This window comes from Piliocolobus tephrosceles, chromosome 12 (genome assembly GCF_002776525.5).
Source record: "Piliocolobus tephrosceles isolate RC106 chromosome 12, ASM277652v3, whole genome shotgun sequence".
Lineage (NCBI taxonomy): Eukaryota > Metazoa > Chordata > Mammalia > Primates > Cercopithecidae > Piliocolobus > Piliocolobus tephrosceles.
The window spans coordinates 34,048,852-34,068,967 of NC_045445.1; the positions used below are offsets into that span (position 1 = coordinate 34,048,852).

Here is a 20,116-nt window from a genome sequence, read left to right on the forward strand (position 1 = left end):
GAGTAGCTGGGACTACAGGCGCCCGCCACCTCGCCCGGCTAGTTTTTTGTACTTTTTAGCAGAGATGGGGTTTCACCGTGTTAGCCAGGATGGTCTCGATCTCCTGACCTCGTGATCCGCCCGTCTCGGCCTCCCAAAGTGCTGGGATTACAGGCTTGAGCCACCGCGCCCGGCCGCCTTAAAATTCTTAAACCACCCTCCAGCTAAACAGGTGAGACTGTGTGCTGTAAAGCCCAGCTTAATTCTCGATTTCTCACTATTTCCACTAACTTTTTATCTGTTTCCCTGTGGGTCTTTGGGACTCTGTCCCTTTACCTCTTCCCAGGAAGGCTTTTCTGATTTGCCCTCCCTTAAATGCTGGGTTAGGGGTCTCATCTCTCTGCTTATCCTCATCATAGCATCTAGCACACTCAATTGTAATTACATGTTTTCTGGCAATTTTTCTCATACTAGAAGCCCTTTCTATGTGCAGGACACATTGCTAGAGTTTTTTTGAATACTTAATGTATTCACTTAGTTCAAAGCTCAAAAAGTATTAGAGAAACTTATAGATAGATGACCACACAATGTCTTTTTGTCATTAAGTAGTCAGAGAGACAAGATATACACATAAAAAGATAAGTAGTTTTGTGTAAGAAGTATCCAGTGGTTGGGAGATGTATAGTGTTGACTCAATGACTGAGTGTGGTATGATGGGTGCGAGTGCCATGTGAGTCCCTGGTAGCTGAGTCAATTAAGAAGAACTTATTGGAAGAAGTGGGACCTAATTGAGTAGTAAGGGAATGTGGTATCTTGTGTGAGAAGATAAGTAGATGTGCCGAGAACTGTTTTATGTGAGAAGGGAACATAGCAGAAGAAAATGGGATAAATAGGACTTGGAGAAGTATTGGAAGTGGGCGATGTGGAAAGATGAAGTACGCACTAAGTCCTATGACAGAATCTAAGCAGAGAGATAAGAAATGCTGAGAAAACAGTTATTCATTCAAAAGGAACGGTGAGATGCAATGAGAGGAATACTATAGGTGGAAAGGGGACAGTCCACAAAGGACCTGTGTGAACAGAGAGGCACATGAAATAAACGTAAATTCCCTTAAGCATCTGTGGCCTAGCCTCAGGTCACATGAAGAGTGGGCAGGCCAGCAGGGTCTCAGCTTTCTTATTCCTCCATAGCTGCTCAATCTAATTGACCTGCTGTTTCCTGATGAGGTGTGGTGACTTGTCTCTTGTGGTGTAAGAGGTTTCCTTTAAGTTCTCTTCTGTTCTCTTCTCTTCTCTTTTTGAGACAGAGTATCGCACTGTCACCTGGGCTGGAATTCAATGGCATGATCTCGGCTCACTGCAACCTCCATCTCCCGGGTTCATGTGATTCTCCTGCCTCAGCCTCCTGAGTAGCTGGTGCACACCACCACACCCGGCTAATTTTTGTATTTTCAGTAGAGACGGGGTATCACTATGTTGGTCAGACTGGTCTCGAACTCCTGACCTCATGATCTGCCTGCCTCAGCCTCCCAAAGTGCTGGGATTACAGGCATGAGCCACCACGCTCTGCCAAGCTTTCTTTTCATTTGCTAATTTATTTACTGGACCTGCATATTGGGAATGTGACTTCTAACTACGTATTTTTAAAATTCCACTCCAACCCACAGAACTTGGATGCCCCCCTAGAGTCCATTTTAATGGAATTTTTTTCTTCTGTTGCGGTGAGAAAGGAATCTTGGTGTTATATTTAAGTCATTACCACTCGGAATTATAGATTATATCAGAGTTTTCCCAAAGAGTTTTACCATGCCTGTTGTTTTACATTTGAAAGTCTTTTATATACACATTAACAGGAAACTTACTGAAATCTGAAGGGCATCCTTCTGGAATCTGAGTATAAAAGAAGATCAGTTACTACAGTGAAGTAAAAATGCAGTCATTTCTTTTGAAATTGGTGTTAATTCAGTTGTACAAATTTTATTTATTTTATTTTTTATTCCTTTTTGAGATGGAGTCTCTCTCTGTCGCCCAGGGTGGAGGGCAGTGGTGCGATCTCGGCTCGCTGCACCCTCCACCTCCTGGGTTCAAGCGGTTCTCCTGCCTCAGCCTCCTGAGTAGCTGGGATTACAGGGGTGTGCCACCATGCCCGGCTAATTTTTGTATTTTTAGCGGAGATGGGGTTTCGCTATGTTGGCCAGGCTGATTTTGAACTCCTGACCTCAAGTGATCCGCCCGCCTCAGCCCCCCAAACTGCTGGGGTTATAGGCGTGAGCCACTGTGCCTGGCCACAAATTTTAAAATCTATATTTAACTATTATTAAGCTGAAATGTTGGAGAAAATTCCTTGGTATTATATCATACTCATTATCATACTGCTAGCAATAATTTCTGCTTTGTTCTATTCAGGAGAACCCAAGAACGTTTAAGTAAATTTTAGTTCAGTTGTAGTAGGACTGCCTGACCCATCTGATACATAAACAATAGGTGAAATTCTTTTTTAAACCCAAAATGAAGCTCTGCTTGTGAAATGATTAACATTTTAAACAATAAGACAGCTTTTTTATTTTTGAGATAAGGTCTCACTTTGTCCCCAGGCTGGAGTGCAGCAGCATAATCATGGTTCACTGCAACCTTGAACTCCTGGGCTCAAGTGATCCTCCTGCCTCAGCCTTCTGAATAGCCGGGACTACAGGTGCCCACCACTGGGCCCAGCTAATTTTTAAATTTTTTGTAGAGATGGAGTCTTGCTTTGTTTCTGTATTAGTCAGGGTTTTCTTAGAGGGATAGAACTACAGAACTAGTAGGAGATATATAAAGGGGAGTTTATTAAGTGTTAACTTACACGATCACAGGGTCCCACAATAGGCTGTCTGCAAGCTGAGGAGTAAGGAGAGCCAGTTTGATTCCCAGAACTGAAGAACTTGGAGTCCGATGTTTGAGGGCAGGAAGCGTCCAGCACGGGAGGAAGATGTAGGCTGGAAGGCTAGGCCCTTCTCTCCTTTTCACGTTTTTTGGCCTTTATATTCACTAGAAACTGATTAGATTGTGCCCACCAGGTTAAGGGTGGATCTGCCTTCCCTAGCCTACTGACTCAAATGTTAATCTCTTTTGGCAATACCCTCACAGACACACCCGGGATCAATACTTTGTATCCTTCAATCCAATCAAGTTAACACTCAGTATTAACCATCATAGTTGCCTAGGCTGTTCTTGAAGTCCTGGCATCAAGCAGTCCTCTCACCTTGGCCCCCCAAATGTTGGGATTACAGGCATGAACCACTGCACCCAGCCCAAGTAGGATTTTCTTTGAGCGGCATGTTGACACTCAAAAAGCTTCAGATTTTTGAGCATTTTGGGTTTCAGATTTTTAGATTAAAGGTGCTCAACCTGTAATTCGTTCTTTTTTGATACAATGCATTGGTTATGAGAAAGTTTGCCACCCACATTGATATATTTTGTTGTTTTACCTTGTGTCTTAAGTGGATGAATAACCCTTTTTAATAAGCTGATGTGGTAGAAATATCAAATTAATAAGAATCTGATGTAAATAGTTGAGAAATCCTTCATCCTCTCCTTAAGAAAGTATGTGTTTAACCTTGCAGGCTGTAGAAAATCTCTGTTCTTACAAGATTTCTGCAAACTTGTACAAACAGCTGAGACAGATCTGTGAAGATCACATCAAAGCACAGATTCATCAATTCAGAGAATATCCTTTTTAAAACAAAAATTCGTAAATAGTTTTGTCTTCCTCTCTGTCCCCTACCCCTCACTGTTTAACCCAGCTTGAAGTAGAATGCCTGTATTTTGTAGGTTTGTCATTTTTTTGTGTCTTGTGTTTCTCGAGAAAAAAACACATTTTGACTTTTCAGCCTTAATTCGTGTCCGGAACTACATGTGGTATTCATGTAAATAAGATGTCCTTATGTCTTTACCCTTTTTGCCCTAACAGATTTCCACTTGAGGAAAAATAATCTCCTAAGGGAAATCGTAAACTGAAAACATGATGTTCAGTTCTAAGACTTGTTTTTAAAGGTGTTTTTTAGTATAAACTATGTTTTTCTTTTTTTTTTTTTTTTTTTTTTTTTACAAATTAGGAAATAGCACTTTGGTGCATAATCAAGTGCCATTTAGTTTCATTTAGTATACAAAGTATTCATATTTAAGACTAATGTGCTGTCTGTCACATGGCACATATGACTTGTACCAAATGCCTTAAAATATCCTTAACATATGTTTCAGGGATTCATTGGATAGTGTTCTTTTTTTAAAGAAGATTGATAGATGCTGGCAAAACCATTGCAGACAAATGGTAAACTGGAAAAAGTATTGTATTACGGCTAAACATTGTATTAATAGTTAAAAACATTTCTTCAAGTACAGGAATGTTAGTTTTTAAAACTTAGCAATAGGGAGATTGCTTCAATATCTGTTCCTTTTCTGAATTGGAAACTGGTTTTGGTTGAGTTTTCTATTTTAAAACCACAAGTTACAGGTAAACCTGCATTTCAGAATGACTTGTACCTTAGGTTCATTTTTATTTTTGTCACACTTACCAAAAATGTATTTATCTCATTCATTACAAAGCTACATTTTGTCTGTCACTCTTATTTTTTTTCTCTCTTGATGGTTATCCTGTCCACTATTTGATTACCTGTGAAGGTGCCTGATGGTCCTGTGTTTTAGTTTATTCAGATGACAACCTTTTCCATTTTTCTTAATCTGGTTTATAGCTTATATTCTACAGATTAAAATCTTAAAATCCATCACCCCCCACCCCAACCCCACCCCCTGCCAAAATAGACCCTCACATATGCAATGTAAGGCAGCTTCATTCCCTAGCACTGTGTCTCAGGAAGAATTATATGAGTGTCCCCTTGATTCCCTGTTATTATTTTCAGTTATTTCTCAAGTAGTAAAGAAGTCAGAGGGCCATTTTAAGTGTCTTTTCTAGAAAACACAAGGATTAAGACTGTTGAATGATAAAAATGATATGGGCATATTCTTAGATAGATGTGTTTATCTGCATGTTTGATCCTAGTAATTTAATATATATACAGACGAACCCTTCAGTTTTATTCTTATTGAAAGCAAATATCTCAGCTTCACAACATACAAAACTTGTTTAATTTCTTTTTTTTTTTTTTTTCATTGGCAGATCATGATCAGGAGCATTTTTTTGTTTCTGGATAGAACTTACGTTCTTCAGAATTCAATGCTACCCTCCATTTGGTAAGGATGCCAGAAAAACATGAAAAGATTGTTCCAAATCATACTCAAATCTTAATTATACTAATGAAAGAGTATAAGCTATACTGTGAATATTCTAAAAATTCACATTTGGCTTCTAGACTTTCCTTTGTAATGGTTTTATCTTCCTAATAATATGTTGCCTATGCTAATATTGAAGATAGCTAACATTCCCTGGGCATATATTAATTTATGAAGAAGTTTTTTGTTAGCCAAGAGGACTAAAGTTTGCTCTGGAATGTCTATGATTGTGATTCATTTTGCTGCTGATCATCAAGAGTTCACTCATTTAACATTATGGAAAAGTATGTGTACACGAAAATAGAATAGTATCATGAACTCTTCCCCCTATCATGTACCTATCATCTGCCTACAGCAATGATCAGAATTCACTGATTCTTGAGTATTGAAACCAGTTAATAAATAACCAAATAAGCTTTCAATACCAGTACAGTGAAAACTGTTTTATGTCTTTGAACTAATTTTGTCTCTTGATTTGAGCAAGGAAGAAATCCACAAAAAGAAATAATACAACAAAACTTACTTATGGAGGAAAATAGGAATTTAGCTTCAATTCTCAGTAAAGACAAAATGAGTTTCCTGTATGCTTTAATCTAATAATGTTATTCAAAATTAAATGTGTGGATTTTATTATTTGACAATTGCTGCTTCAAAGCCCTGGAGCCCTAATTAGCATGGGAACATGTGGTAAGAAGTAAAGCAAACCTCTTCAGAAGTGGTATTGTCAATTAATTTAGGTTATATGTGTTTTTTATTTTAGGGACATGGGACTGGAGTTATTTAGGGCTCATATTATAAGTGATCAGAAAGTCCAGAATAAGACAATTGATGGCATTCTTCTCTTGATTGAGAGGGAAAGGAATGGTGAAGCAATTGATAGAAGTTTACTTCGAAGCCTTTTAAGCATGCTGTCTGATTTGCAAGTAAGTTAACTACTACACATACTACACAGAGCTGATTGCTTTTCCTAGTTTTTTTCCCCCATGTCAGACAGGTGATGTGCTGATATCATAACAATGTCTGAAGGAAGCACATCTTATACATGAGCATAAAAACCCAATCATTCATGCTTCTAAACTACAAAAGGATCCTAGCTTGATGTTTAAAAACCAAATTCATAATGCTGTTTACATAGACATAGAGAACATTTAGTAAATATTTACTAAATAAATGATCTCCTTCATTTTGTTGCCCCTCCCAGATTTATCAAGATTCTTTTGAACAACGATTTTTGGAAGAAACTAACCGGCTCTATGCAGCTGAAGGCCAAAAATTAATGCAAGAAAGAGAGGTATTTAAAAATCATGACTAATACATTCTCACTGTCTCTCACAATAGACCTTACTTTGTAGAATATAAGCTTCCCTTTGCATTTATCTTCCCAACATTGTGATGCTCTTCTCTCACTTAGGTGCTCCTTTCTTTTCTCTCTTCTTAAAGGCCAGAATTCTGGATCATAAACTCTACCTATAATTTTTACATATGATTCTACCCTGTCACATTTGACAGGGCCGCTTCCAGGATCTTTTGGACTTGACATTTTCTGAGTGATTTATGGGGAGGAAAACAATAATATAAAAAACTATCTTTGTAGGTTCCTGAATATCTACATCATGTTAACAAACGTCTTGAAGAAGAAGCAGACAGACTTATTACTTACTTAGATCAGACCACCCAGTAAGTATTACATGCTGAATTTAATAGTCTTAAACTGTCGTTAAATCACTTGCAGCACTTCAGCCATCCTAAACATGTTAGTAACTGTTTTCAGGTGTGATTTGAAGTGTTAACAGTTGTTTTCATAATATAAACTTGAAGTTATTCTTTTCCCTAATTAATTAGTTTTCATCCAAGGATTCGATTAGTAGGGGTGTGTGTGTGTGTGTGTGTGTGTGTGTGTGTGTGTGTGTGTGTGTGTGTGTGTTTAGAATGTAATTTAGAAATAATATTAGAGGCTGATGTGATCTTTAAACTCTTCAGGCCAATTAAAATTCAGTGGATCCCCCTATTTCTGTGCTTTCCTAAGTGTTAATATTGTCAGTCAGGGGGCTTCTGTATGTAGTACTTCTTTACCTTCCTAATAAAAGTAGCAAAACTTGGAAAAAGCCAACTACAACAAGGTCTTGGAGATATTTATTTCATGATGTAAACCAAATTCTAAAATATGCAGTGGTTTTTAAAAATTTTTGCCTGTCAATTCCTTTATGTTTTTTTCTTTTAGGTGTAAAGTATAGTAACTCTGAGCACCAATAAATTTATACATAGGATAGGAATCTTGAAATTAACATAAAATGAGCTATTTGATCCCCCCCCCTTCAGGAGAGGCTTTACATTTTCTGGAAGTCAAACATCAATAATGCTAACTTTTTTTTTCCTCGTAGGAAGTCATTAATTGCTACTGTAGAAAAACAACTTCTAGGTGAACACTTAACAGCAATTCTTCAGAAAGGTAATTGGCAGTTTGTAAATAAGAGATTGCTTTTTAAATGGTAGTGGCAGACTAGTAGGGAATTTTTAAAGATGTTGCCCTTTTAAAAATTTGACAGCATGTGGCTGCATTTCTGAGGATGGACACAATCCTTATTAATCACAGTAAACTTCCTGAAGGTGCCAGTTTTCTTATCTGAAAATACAGGAACTAGAAGAGAGGGATCCACAAATACCAATAAAAAAAACAGTGGTTGATATGTGCCTGTAGTATCAACTACTTGGGAGGCTGAGGCAGGAGGATTGCTTCAGCCCAGGAGTTTGAGGTCAGCCTGAACATAGTGAGACTCTTGTCTCTTTAAATAAAAGAAAAGAAAAAAAGTGGGAAATTCTTGACTTAATATGTTAGCTTTCAGTAAGGAAAGGTATTCCTTTTTACACTAAAGTGGTGAGGGTTTTTTGTTATTAATGGCATGTCAAACCAAGCACTTCTAATCCAAAGTGAATTTGAAGTATACCCTGCATTTTACTTTGAGAATGCCACAAATAGGTAAAAACTTTACCTTTCTCTTCAACAATATTTCCTTTGGTATAAAAATTTATGTATTTAGAAATTTAAGGCAGTTATACTATTATTTCATCCTGAAAATCAAATATTTATTAGAGCCTCATTTAAATTTGACTTAATTTATGCAATGCTTTTGATATATCACAGGCCATATCCAGTATTCTGAACTATAACTATGTACATAATATGGCTACTACATATATGAGGTATTTATAATGTATATTTATGTAAACCAGTTTTTATAAGTTTGTTTTTGCCTCTATCATGCTGAATGGCACAAACCATTATGGAGTTAACCATTTTTCTTTTTCTTTTTAATTTTTTTAACTTTTTATATTAAAATAGAGAGGGGGGAGGTCTTACTATTGTGCCCAGGCTGGTCTTGACCTCCTGGGCTCAATCGATCCTCCTGCCTTGGCCTCCCAAAGTGCTGGGATTACAGGTATGAGCCACCGTGCCTGGCCTGTTTTTATTTTTATAGTGACTAAAGTCTCTATATTTAGTTTTTACCCAGAAAGATGATTGGGTTTGGCCGGGCGCGGTGGCTCAAGCCTATAATCCCAGCACTTAGGGAGGCCGAGACGGGCGGATCACAAGGTCAGGAGATCGAGACCATCCTGGCTGACACGGTGAAACCCTGTCTCTACTAAAAAATACAAAAAAAAAACTAGCCAGGTGAGGTGGCGGGCGCCTGTAGTCCCAGCTTACTCGGAGGCTGAGGCAGAAGAATGGCATAAACCCGGGAGGCGGAGCTTGCAGTGAGCTGAGATCCGGCCACTGCACTCCAGCCTGGACGACAGAGCCAGACTCCGTCTCAAAAAAAAAAAAAAAGAAAGAAAGATGATTGGGTTTAATTCAAAGGAAATCTTAGAACTCACATACAGCCTAGTCATAGTTCAAACCAGTATCACAATAATGATTATAACTCAAATTTTATTAAAATGTCTGATAATCTTGTTCACTTTTTTGTTCACTATGTTTTAATGCCAAAATGTTTTAAAATACAGGTTTAAATAACCTCCTCGATGAAAACCGAATTCAAGATTTGTCTCTTCTGTATCAGCTCTTCAGTAGAGTTCGAGGTGGAGTTCAGGTTCTTTTGCAGCAGTGGATCGAATATATCAAGGTATTAACAATTTACCTGTGATTTTTCTCTCTTACAGCTTATCTACACATCAAGAGTGCATATTGGCAAGGATTTTTTTTTTTGTTCCATTTTTTTTTTTTTTTTGAGACAGAGTTTTGCTCTTGTCACCCAGGCTGGAGTGCAATGGCGTGATCTCGGCTCACTGCAACCTCTGCCTTCCAGGTTCAAGCGATTCTCCTGCCTCAGTCTCCCAAGTAGCTAGGATTACAGGCATGCACCACCATGCCCAGCTAATTTTGTACTTTTAGTAGAGATGGGGTTTCACCATGTTGGTCAAGCTGGTCTTGAACTCCTGAACTCAAATGGTCCACCCGCCTCAGCCTCCCAAAGTGCTGGGATTACAGGTGTGAGCCACCACACTTGGCCTTGATCCAATTCTTTGAAGGGAATTTTAAATTTGTTTTAAAAAGTAATGGGAATTTTGAGAAGGTCAACCTGAGAATGGTAGCTGTGTGGCGTATCAGCTGTAAAACTTGATTTATGTCTGACATGATTTCTGTCTCTACCACTTAAAGCAGTGAATGTAGAAAAGAAGACTTTGAACCCCAAATTTCTTTCCTTTCTTCAGTCTTACAGTAAAGCCAGATTGCCATTTTAAGGAAATTGAAAGCTGACATCTTTAAAAATAAGGAAAAGATCCCAGAGGCTTCTAATAATACCCTGTTATGATATCATATGCCCAGTGATCATTGCTTACTATTTTTGTGATTATAGATGAGTGGTTAACAGTGTGGATATTTTAGCACTTTATTTTTTTGTCCTCATTTCACCATCAGCTTTATTTTGCCAGGTGCAGTGTGCGTGCCTGTAACCCCAGCTACTTGGGAGGCTGAGGCAGGAGGATCCTTTGAGCCCAGGAGTTTGAGACCAGCCTGGGCAGCATAGCAAGATTCCATCTTAAAAATAGCTTTATTTTACTTTTTAAAGATCTTTAAATATATATGCCACTTAAATATGATTTGGGGATTATTTTCATTGTAGACAATTCGATTCCAGTAAAAAGTGGTAATTTTTCATTTTAGGCATTTGGCAGCACTATTGTAATTAATCCTGAAAAAGATAAAACCATGGTTCAAGAATTGCTGGATTTTAAAGATAAGGTTGACCATATAATTGATATCTGCTTTCTGAAGAATGAGAAATTTATCAATGCCATGAAAGAAGCATTTGAAACGTTCATTAACAAAAGACCAAATAAACCGGCTGAACTTATAGGTATGTTTTCCAGTCCTTTTTCCAGTTGTTTAATGATGTTCTTTGAGTCATAAAATGTCAATCTGAAATTTTTGCCAGGTTGTAGTATTATTACTAATTCCTCATTTCTTTGAGGTTGCTTAGCTGGTATATCAAGTTTGAAAAGTGTTTCTAAAAGCCTGGATGTAAATACTGAAAGCCCACATGTCAAAACATAATGTGCTTTCTTTGAAAGACAGTATGTTGGACCCTATTTACCTTTATTGATAATAAGTTTGTCTGTTTTCCAAGCCCAAAACGATTTAGAAATGAGGCAGGGTGTTATTTCAAACTACAAGAAAGGGCAGCATGAAATTACAGTTGTCAGTGAAAAAGGAAAAAGTCCAGGGCAAAAATAAACCTAATAATCTGGGCCCATTTAGCATAAGGATGTGATATATACTACAGTGCTTCTCAGGTTTTTCCACCCAAGTACCCTTAGTGTCAGAGGAGGAGGTAACCTGAGAAGGTCTAGGGTTCTCTGCCAAAAGGATGAAATTTTGTTGCAACCTATCTGCTATTTATCCTTAAACATGTAGCAAATTTTACCTTCTACTCTGTGATGTATCTGGTTTATTTTAATAGAAAAGTAATGTTTAACATTGCTCACTATTCCTATAAAATGGACACTCCAGAAGATTCCCCATGTCTTTCCGTGGCTTTGATTATGCCCTCACAGGGCTACATGAGACCTCCCCCACAGGGTATCCCGATCCTATTTTCATAAACGTCAGTATAGTGGAAAGTGCATTTGATCTGGAGTCAGAACACTGGGGTTTATGTTTAGGCCCTGATATTATTAGCTCTATGGCATTGAACACTTGATCTCCCTGACTTTGGAGACTTTAAAAAATGCATATAAATGTCTGAAGTATTGAAAAACTCAGTGTATCATACTCCTCTTTGGGTATATATAGTGCCCAGTACCTCATGTATTCACCTGGTTATTAAACAACAAACTTTTTCCCCATTTTAGCTAAGTATGTAGATTCAAAACTTCGTGCAGGCAACAAAGAAGCTACAGATGAAGAACTTGAGAAAATGTTGGATAAAATTATGATCATATTTAGATTTATCTATGGTAAGTATTTACTAATGTTTTAATACTTTTCTTTTAAAATAGCACTCAACGCCAGGCGCGGTGGCTCACGCCTGTAATCCCAGCACTTTGGGAGGCCGAGGCAGGTGGATCACGAAGTCAGGAGATCGAGACCATCGTGGCTAACACGGTGATACCCCATCTCTACTAAAAATACAAAAAATTAGCCGGGCATGGTGGTAGGTGCCTGTAGTCCCAGCTACTTGGGAGGCTGAGGCAGGAGAATGGCATGAACCCAGGAGGCGGAGCTTGCAGTGAGCCAAGATCGCACCACTGCACTCCAGCCTGGGCGACAGAGCAAGACTCCATCTCAAAAAAAAAAAAAAAATAGCACTCATCGGAGAAGCTAGCAAGCATATTCAACCTGGAGGGAATATTTATTTGGGAATTACAGATTTAAAATTGTTTTTAATTCATTGGGGGGGATACATGAGGAATGTTACCTGATTGTCCTGTGCTTTGATTCTTCTAGTATTAAGTGCCTTGATTTTTGCTACTTGGCTTAATCTCTTAAATATTGGCACCAAAGCTACCAGTCCACAAAAGCTTTCCTGAAGAAAAGTTAATGCAGTCAAGACAGTTCTCATGCAAAAAAGTTTTACAATAAAGACTCTGAAATGTCTGGCACAAAAATGGATCTCTACTGCTTCTTGCATTTAACAAACTTAGATAAAATGTATAAAGTAAAATAACTTGGAATAATGGTGTGCTTTATTAAAGCACTTTGAAGCAATTTTGTCAGAACTTTTTATTGGAATATTATAAATTTTGCATTTTTTTTTTGTTTTTACATAGGCAAGGATGTTTTTGAGGCCTTCTATAAGAAAGATTTAGCCAAGCGCCTGTTAGTCGGGAAGAGCGCGTCTGTAGATGCTGAAAAATCAATGCTGTCCAAACTTAAACATGGTAGGTTTCTCATTCTTTCTGTTCCTTTTCTTTGATTTCTGAAGGAGAATATTAGCTTCTTACCCTTTCAATCGATTTCCTCTTTTGTCAGTCATGTCTATGTATATATGATGAAAACATAAATTGAGCAAGCTCCTGAGGTTTCCAACTTATTGTACATGTATCCAGAGCTGTTGTGTTTTTTAAGATAAAGCATTGTTCTTGGTTTTATTATTTGTATAAAAATTTCCCATTTATTTTATACCTAAATAGTAGATAAGGTTACTACAGGATTAAAGAGTTTGACTCTGAATTAATGGGGCATACACTTTGGGGTAAGGATTTCTTTTTATTCTTATGAAAGTTACAGATCATACTAAAGTCAGTTTTATATTTCGTGTTTCCCACTTTTAAACCTCTTTTGTTTTTACCACTTTAAAATATTATACATGTAAAAACATCTTTAATAGAATGTGGAGCTGCTTTCACCAGCAAACTTGAAGGAATGTTTAAAGACATGGAACTTTCTAAAGACATCATGATTCAGTTCAAACAGGTAAAAGTGAGTTAAACTCTTACTTAATTCCTCGAACTTAGTTATATTTATTTATCTGCTTGCTGTGATTTGTACTGAAGAGGATAAATAGAAACGTGTTTGTTGTAATTACTTCATGGCAACTGAGGTGATATTCACAGTAGAAAAAAATCATTGGTGAAATATAAGTATATTTGACCTACTTTAGGATTTATTTTTAACAAACACCCAGAATAACACAAAAATAAAAATAAAATGTATTGAACTGAAGTCAGTACAAGAAGAGCTATAGTGGGAACAGGGCTTTCCCCAGCGTCTTATCATTTGGTGATTTGCATGTTCAGAGCTTGCAGTGGGGAGAGAGGAGAAGTGATAATGTAGCTGTATAAAGCCTTTGGGGACACTGGGGATAGAAAGCTAGATCCACAGTTTTGAAGATATAGGTAGAAAGTAGTTTTGAAATGTTTAAGAACATAGGTGATAGTGATGGCAAGTTAGATTTTCCTCTTTTGGGGTTTCAGTAGTGACTTCTTTACCCCACAGTGTTGCTAAGGTGGGAAGTGGAAGTGAAAGAATTAAGAAAAAATCAGGGTCAGTAAGATTATGAATTCTATAGTAGCTACAGAATGGGGCTTATCTGCTTTGCCCTTTTCCCCTCTTTTTTCCTTCCCTAATCCAGGCCACTCCCTGCAGACAGGCAGTGGAGCAAGCGAAAAACTGGAGACTTGGGCTGGCTGGTGGGGTGAGGAATGGGGATTGCTGCAAGATGTTTAAGCCATGTAGGGGTATTCAAAGGTGGGGACTGCAGGTGGTACTGGGGAAAAGAGTGGAGGAGAGATCCTATAATAGCGCAGCTGTATGTGAGAAATTATTTAAGTTGATAATGCCTGTAATGAGGTCATGTGATCCTTGTATGCCTTTGTATCAAAATATTAACCTCTATACTTGCCTAATGCATTTTGTGTAGGCTTCATTTAAAGTCCTCTTAATAATTGCCTTTTATTTTAAGGATGGTCAGTGTTTGCATGTAATTTCATAACGGGGAACTTCTTAAATAGGTTATTATGATACGAAATGTATGCAGTTTTAAGATCTCAGTGTGTGTTTTGATCTTATAGTATATGCAGAATCAGAATGTTCCGGGAAATATTGAATTAACTGTGAATATCCTGACAATGGGCTATTGGCCAACATATGTGCCTATGGAAGTTCATTTACCACCAGAGGTAAGAGTTACTGTTTAGAACCTGAGTTATAGGCATAGAAATCATAGCATTTCCGTTTTGCTTGTCATTTAAAAATAGATACTTAGGAAAAAATAGAGACCCAGGGCCTCACTGTATTGCTCAGGCTGGTCTTGAACTCTTGGGCTCAAGTGATCCCCCGCCTCAACCTTCCAAAGTGCTGGGATTACAGGTGTGAGTCACCAGGCCTGGCATAGATACTTTTAAAAGTGAATGTCAGTAAACACACCAACACCAAATACCAACTGCTTTAATATTTTACTTTTGTACTTCTAAGTCCAGTTAAGAGCATGGCTAATAATGCCAAAGTTCTGGGTTCAGGGTCAATTTCCCTGGCTCTTCTTCCATCTTCCCAGATTATACCCCTCACTCTACCTAGTTATTAAGAATTCTTGCACGTATTTCACCCATAGGTGGGATTGCTAAATGATAGGTGCTTGATTAAATCTATCCTGACTCCTGGGAAACTGTCTAGCCCAGGACTGAAGTCCATAAAAGGGATTAAGGCTAGACAGATATTGAGAATCCTCCATGGAGATGATTATTAAGGCCCAGGGAGTAGATCTGTCTCAAAGAGGAAGAAAAAACAGCAGAGGCAGAACTTTAGAAAAGGCTCACATTTGGCAGATGGTACAAAGAGGAACCTGTGAAGGAAACCAATGCAGAAGCAACAGTGAGATAAAGGAACCAGCATAGTATAGAGGCACAAAAGCTGCTGCAGGTCAGTGTTTCAAAAGGGGATGATTAAATGATTCAGAGAGAGCAAAGGGTGTAAATCCTAATAAATCCCATTTGATTTGGTGGTTGGGAGATCATTATTTTTCATCAAAGTGATTGGTGGACCTACTGGATGTAGTCTTAAAATTTTCCAGAAATTATATCACATGAGGTAAGTATAAAAAGTGGTAAATGTGGTATTGGGTACAGAGCTTAAATAAAGCCTTATTTTATTTACTTTAGATGGTAAAACTTCAGGAGATTTTCAAGACATTTTACCTAGGCAAACATAGTGGCAGGAAACTTCAGTGGCAGTCAACCCTAGGACACTGTGTGCTTAAAGCAGAATTTAAAGAGGTAAGTGGATGTTCCCAAAACTTTTAGTTTTCATCTTTGTCTTTAATATTTAGGTCATCTTTCTTAACTGAAAGATTAGGCTATTGTTTTGTGGTTTTTTTTTTTTTTTTTTTTTCAGACAGAGTCTCACTCTGTTACCAGGGTGGAGTGCAGTGGCGCTATCTTGGCTCACCGCAACCTCCGCCTCCCAGGTTCAAGTGATTCTCCTGCCTCAGCCTCCCGAGTGGCTGGGACTACAGGCATGCGCCACCATGCCCAGCTAATTTTTTTGTATTTTTAATAGAGACGGGGTTTCACCATGTTGGCCAGGATGATCCACCTGCCTCGGCCTTGTGATCCACCTGCCTCAGCCTCCCAAAGTGCTGGGATTATAGGCATGAGCCACTGCGTTTGGCCAGTTTAAGCTATTGTTTTATAATTGTATCCTAGATATCCGCATGACGACAGTGAGAGCTTGTCATAGCTTTATGTATTTTTAAGTAATTTTAGCTGTGTGGTCTTTCCACAATTGATTTGGCCCTTCTGCAAAACGAAAAGCAATGAACTTTCCCCCTACTCTTTCCTCACCTGTAGATGAAAACTTTACACTGCCACTTCCTATTTTTATTTATTTGTTTACTTTTAGAGACAGGGTCCTACCCTTGTCACCCAGGCAGGAGTACAGTGGCACAATCACAGTTCACTGTAACCTCAAACTTATAGGCTGAAGCTATTTTCCTGCCTCCGCTTCCTAAAGTGCTGGGATTACAGGCATGAGCAACTACACCCAGCCTAACACTGCCACTTCTTGACAGAAATCTTGTTGCTGGGAGCTACGAATAGAGTGGGAGTTAAGGGGAACAGTGTGCAATATCTAATCTCAAAAAACTTTAGCTTTTCATGACTAATCTGAGCCAAACAAATAAAAAATACATTTGAAATAGTGATTTCTTGGCCGGGCGCGGTGGCTCAAGCCTGTAATCCCAGCACTTTGGGAGGCCGAGACGGGTGGATCACGAGGTCAGGAGATCAAGACCATCCTGGCTATCACGGTGAAACCCCGTCCCTACTAAAAATACAAAAAACTAGCCGGGCGAGGTGGCGGGCGCCTGTAGTCCCAGCTACTTGGGAGGCTGAGGCAGGAGAATGGCGTAAACCCGGGAGGCGGAGCTTGCAGTGAGCTGAGATCCGGCCACTGCACTCCAGCCTGGGCGACAGAGCAAGACTCCGTCTCAACAAACAAAAAAAAAAAAAAAAAAAAAAAAAGAAATAGTGATTTCTTGCTGCTTGTGATGAAGATCTAGAATGACACATAAGGCTGATTAATTTTCATTACTTTATTCTATTTATAAGGCTTAAAAAAAACTGTTAAAAGGTCAGCTAATCCTTCCCCCCTGTTTTAGGTGGGGTCACACCTAAACCCCACAATGAAATACTGTATTACCACGTCAAGTGGCTTTGCTGGATAATGCTAATCATGTTTCTAAATCTACTAATTGAAAAATGCTTTTCCTATAAGAGATGATTTGATTAATTTTTCATGTGTTTTTAAAAAAATGATGGCTAAACACTTTTATTTCTTCAACAGGGTAAAAAAGAACTCCAGGTCTCTCTTTTTCAAACACTGGTGCTGCTAATGTTTAATGAGGGAGAGGAGTTCAGTTTAGAAGAGATCAAGCAGGCAACCGGAATAGGTTTGTGTTGAATCGATTGGTTAGCAAACATTAAGTGTTCACTATGTGCATACCACTATGTTAAGAGGTCTGAGGGACATATTTATAGGAATAATCCCTTGCCTCAGATTGAGGGTTTTTTTTTTTTTTTCTTTAACGAGGGTCTCAGTCTGTCACCCAGGCTGGGGTCCAGTGGTACAGTCATGGCTCAGGCTCAAGTGATTCTCCTGCCTCAGTCTCCCAAGCAGATGGGACTACAAGTGCATGCCACCATGCCTGGCTAATTTTTAAAATTTTTTTTGCAGAGACAGGGTCTCACTATGTTGCTTAGCCTGGTCTCAAACTCCTGAGCTCAAGGGATCTTCCTGCCTCAGCCTCCCTAAGTATTGCAATTACAGGCATGAGCCCCTGCACCCAGCCAGAACTCTTTTTTTTTTTCCCCTGTCAAGATGGAATCTTGCTGTGTCACCCAGGCTTGAGTGCAGCAGCGTGATCTCAGCTCACTGCAACCACTACCTCCTGTGTTCAAGTGACTCTCCTGCCTCAGCCTCCTGAGTAGCTGGGATTACAGGTGCCCGCCACCACACCTGGCTAATGTTTGTATTTTTAGTGGAGACAGGATTTTACTATGTTGGCCAGGCTGGTCTCGAACTCCTGACCTCGTGATCCGCCTGCCTCGGCCTACCAAAGTGCTGGGATTACAGGTGTGAGCCACTGTGCCTGGCCAAAACTCTTAATATAACCGTAGGGAAAGGGGGAAATAATGTCAAAACCAATAAGTACTGGCTTGTGGTACTGACTAAGTGTGGTAGGAGTTCAACAAAGCAAGGGATCACTGTGGACTAGCACAATTCGGAAAGCTGTCATGAAGCAAGTGGCATTTGAGCTGGGCCTTCAAGTTTTGGTCAGGGAGAAGGCATATACAGCAAGGGGAAATATTTTGAGATGAGATTGGAGGTAGGAATGGGCACAGTATAGGCCCATGAAGAGCTTAATTGTAGCGAAGAGCTTAATTGTAACAGAATAGTGAGTTAAAAAATTAGGTAGGATGAGTAGGGCCTGATTGTGGAGAACCTGATAAATCTAGCAAATGCAAACCTACATTGTAGTGTCTCAACTATGTGGCATGGTGGAAGTAATTATTTGGACCACTTACTGAAATCAATGTACAGGGCAACTGGAAGGATCAAGGGATTCCAGTTTAGACGCTGTTGGGATGATTCAGGCATAAAGTGGAAGGGCCTTAGACTAGAATGAGGCCACGAAAATGGAGAAAACTCATCTCTGCGGAAGCAACAGCTAGCTATTATGTTGAGGATGAGGGAGAAGGAAAAGTTAAAAGATGATTTCAGGGTTTCCCAATTGCGAAGGTTAGTAGTATCACCACTGACAGCTGGAAAGAGGACACAGTTATATAGAGATGATGAATCAAATTTTGGAAGTGACTACAGTTGATAGTAAAACAGCCAGGCGGAATTGCCGTTTAAAAGTGCAACTGGAGAGAAGTGAAATGTCATTTTGGAAGATTTGGTAGTTGCCCACATCGTATGATAATTGACACCTTTAAAAGATGACTAGGGGCCGGGCGTGGTGGCTCACACCTGTAATCCCAGCACTTTGGGAGGCCAAGGCGGGTGGATCACTTGAGCCCAGGAGTTTGAGACCAGCCTGGGCAACATGGTGAAACCCCGTCTCTATTTTTTTTAAAAAAAGAAGAGGACTAGGAAAAAAACCATTGGCTAGAACAAAGAAGAGTTGTTGGTGACCTTTGGGAAAAAATGAAACAGTTTTAATAGGGGGATGGAGTGGAAACTAGATTGAGGTAGAATGTAGTAGTTGTTCATGCTGGTAACAAATAACTAAACCTCTCTTTCTTCTTCAGAGGATGGAGAGTTAAGGAGAACACTGCAGTCATTAGCCTGTGGCAAAGCTAGAGTTCTGGCAAAAAATCCAAAGGGCAAAGATATTGAAGATGGTGACAAGTTCATTTGTAATGATGATTTCAAACACAAACTTTTCAGGATAAAGATCAATCAAATCCAGATGAAAGAAACGGTATTTCTTTCACTTTCTCCTAGTCCTAACACACTGGAATTATACATGTTAATAATCAAAATATATAAAGATTTTATACCTGTAATACTGCCAATACCATTAACATTTTCTGTGCTATGTCCAGCTAAATATATTTCCATATTTGATTTTGGGTTTTTGGGAGAGTGGTTGTACAGGATTGGGTTGATACTCAACATGGTTTTATATCCTACTTTGTTTATTTAATATTCAATCTTTAGAATTTTTCCATGCCATTAAATAGCTTCAAAAAATGGCAAATGGCAGTGTAATATTTTTACATGGCTCTTACAATTTATTCAACCACTGTTCATTTTGGGGCAATTAAATTCATGACTTTTTAGTATTATAAATAAAATTGCAAGAAACCTCTTTGAACCTAAATTTTAATCTCTTTGATATATGATAAATGTGTGGAAGTAGATTTTTTTGGGTTAAAGGGTATGAACATTTTAGGAGTCTTAGTACATAATGTCATATTGTGTTCCAGAAAGACTGGACCAGTTTATACTCTGTCCAGCAGCATATGAGAGCCTGTCTTACTATGTCCACCAGCACTAAAGATTATATTTTCTTTTTCCAACTTGCTTGGTGAAAAATCTGAATGATCTATTCACTCTTTGTTTGATTAACAGTGAAGGTGGGCCAGGCATGGTGGTTCACTCCTGTAATGCCAGCACCTTGGGAGGCCGAGGTGGGCGGATCACCTGAGGTCAGGAGTTCAAGACCAGCTTGGCCGACATGGTGAAACCCTGTCTCTACTAAAAATATAAAAATAAGCTGGGCGTGGTAGTGCATGCTTGTAGGCCCAGCTACTTAGGAGGCTGAGACATGAGAATCACCTGAACCCAGGATGTGGAGGTTGCAGTGAGCTGAGATCGCGCCACTGCACTGCAGCCTGGGTGACAGAGTGAGACTCTGTCTAAAAAAAA

The 20,116-nt window shown here is 38.9% G+C and overlaps 1 protein-coding gene and 1 non-coding gene across 5 annotated transcripts in view; one reads left to right on the plus strand and one right to left on the minus strand.

Annotated features, from left to right (window-relative positions):
- The window catches only part of CUL4B (cullin 4B), a 38,246-nt gene that overhangs the window by 11,099 nt on the left and 7,031 nt on the right, over positions 1-20,116 (plus strand). For 2 of the 4 annotated variants that reach the window (XM_023202162.1, XM_023202164.1), the window contains 16 exons: positions 3,582-3,685; positions 4,219-4,288; positions 5,135-5,208; positions 6,008-6,170; positions 6,449-6,538; positions 6,842-6,924; positions 7,629-7,696; positions 9,250-9,368; positions 10,412-10,604; positions 11,599-11,703; positions 12,517-12,627; positions 13,077-13,168; positions 14,260-14,367; positions 15,346-15,459; positions 17,027-17,132; positions 18,994-19,166. In XM_023202162.1, the coding sequence (XP_023057930.1) occupies positions 3,582-3,685; positions 4,219-4,288; positions 5,135-5,208; positions 6,008-6,170; positions 6,449-6,538; positions 6,842-6,924; positions 7,629-7,696; positions 9,250-9,368; positions 10,412-10,604; positions 11,599-11,703; positions 12,517-12,627; positions 13,077-13,168; positions 14,260-14,367; positions 15,346-15,459; positions 17,027-17,132; positions 18,994-19,166 (1,773 nt within the window). The remainder of the gene's footprint in view (positions 1-3,581; positions 3,686-4,218; positions 4,289-5,134; positions 5,209-6,007; positions 6,171-6,448; positions 6,539-6,841; positions 6,925-7,628; positions 7,697-9,249; positions 9,369-10,411; positions 10,605-11,598; positions 11,704-12,516; positions 12,628-13,076; positions 13,169-14,259; positions 14,368-15,345; positions 15,460-17,026; positions 17,133-18,993; positions 19,167-20,116) is intronic. The other 2 variants (XM_023202163.1, XM_023202165.3) reach the window with 1 other exon arrangement.
- LOC111535931 lies at positions 6,232-6,336 on the minus strand. Its single transcript, XR_002729608.1, has one exon. It is a non-coding gene; the product is annotated as a small nucleolar RNA U13 (small nucleolar RNA).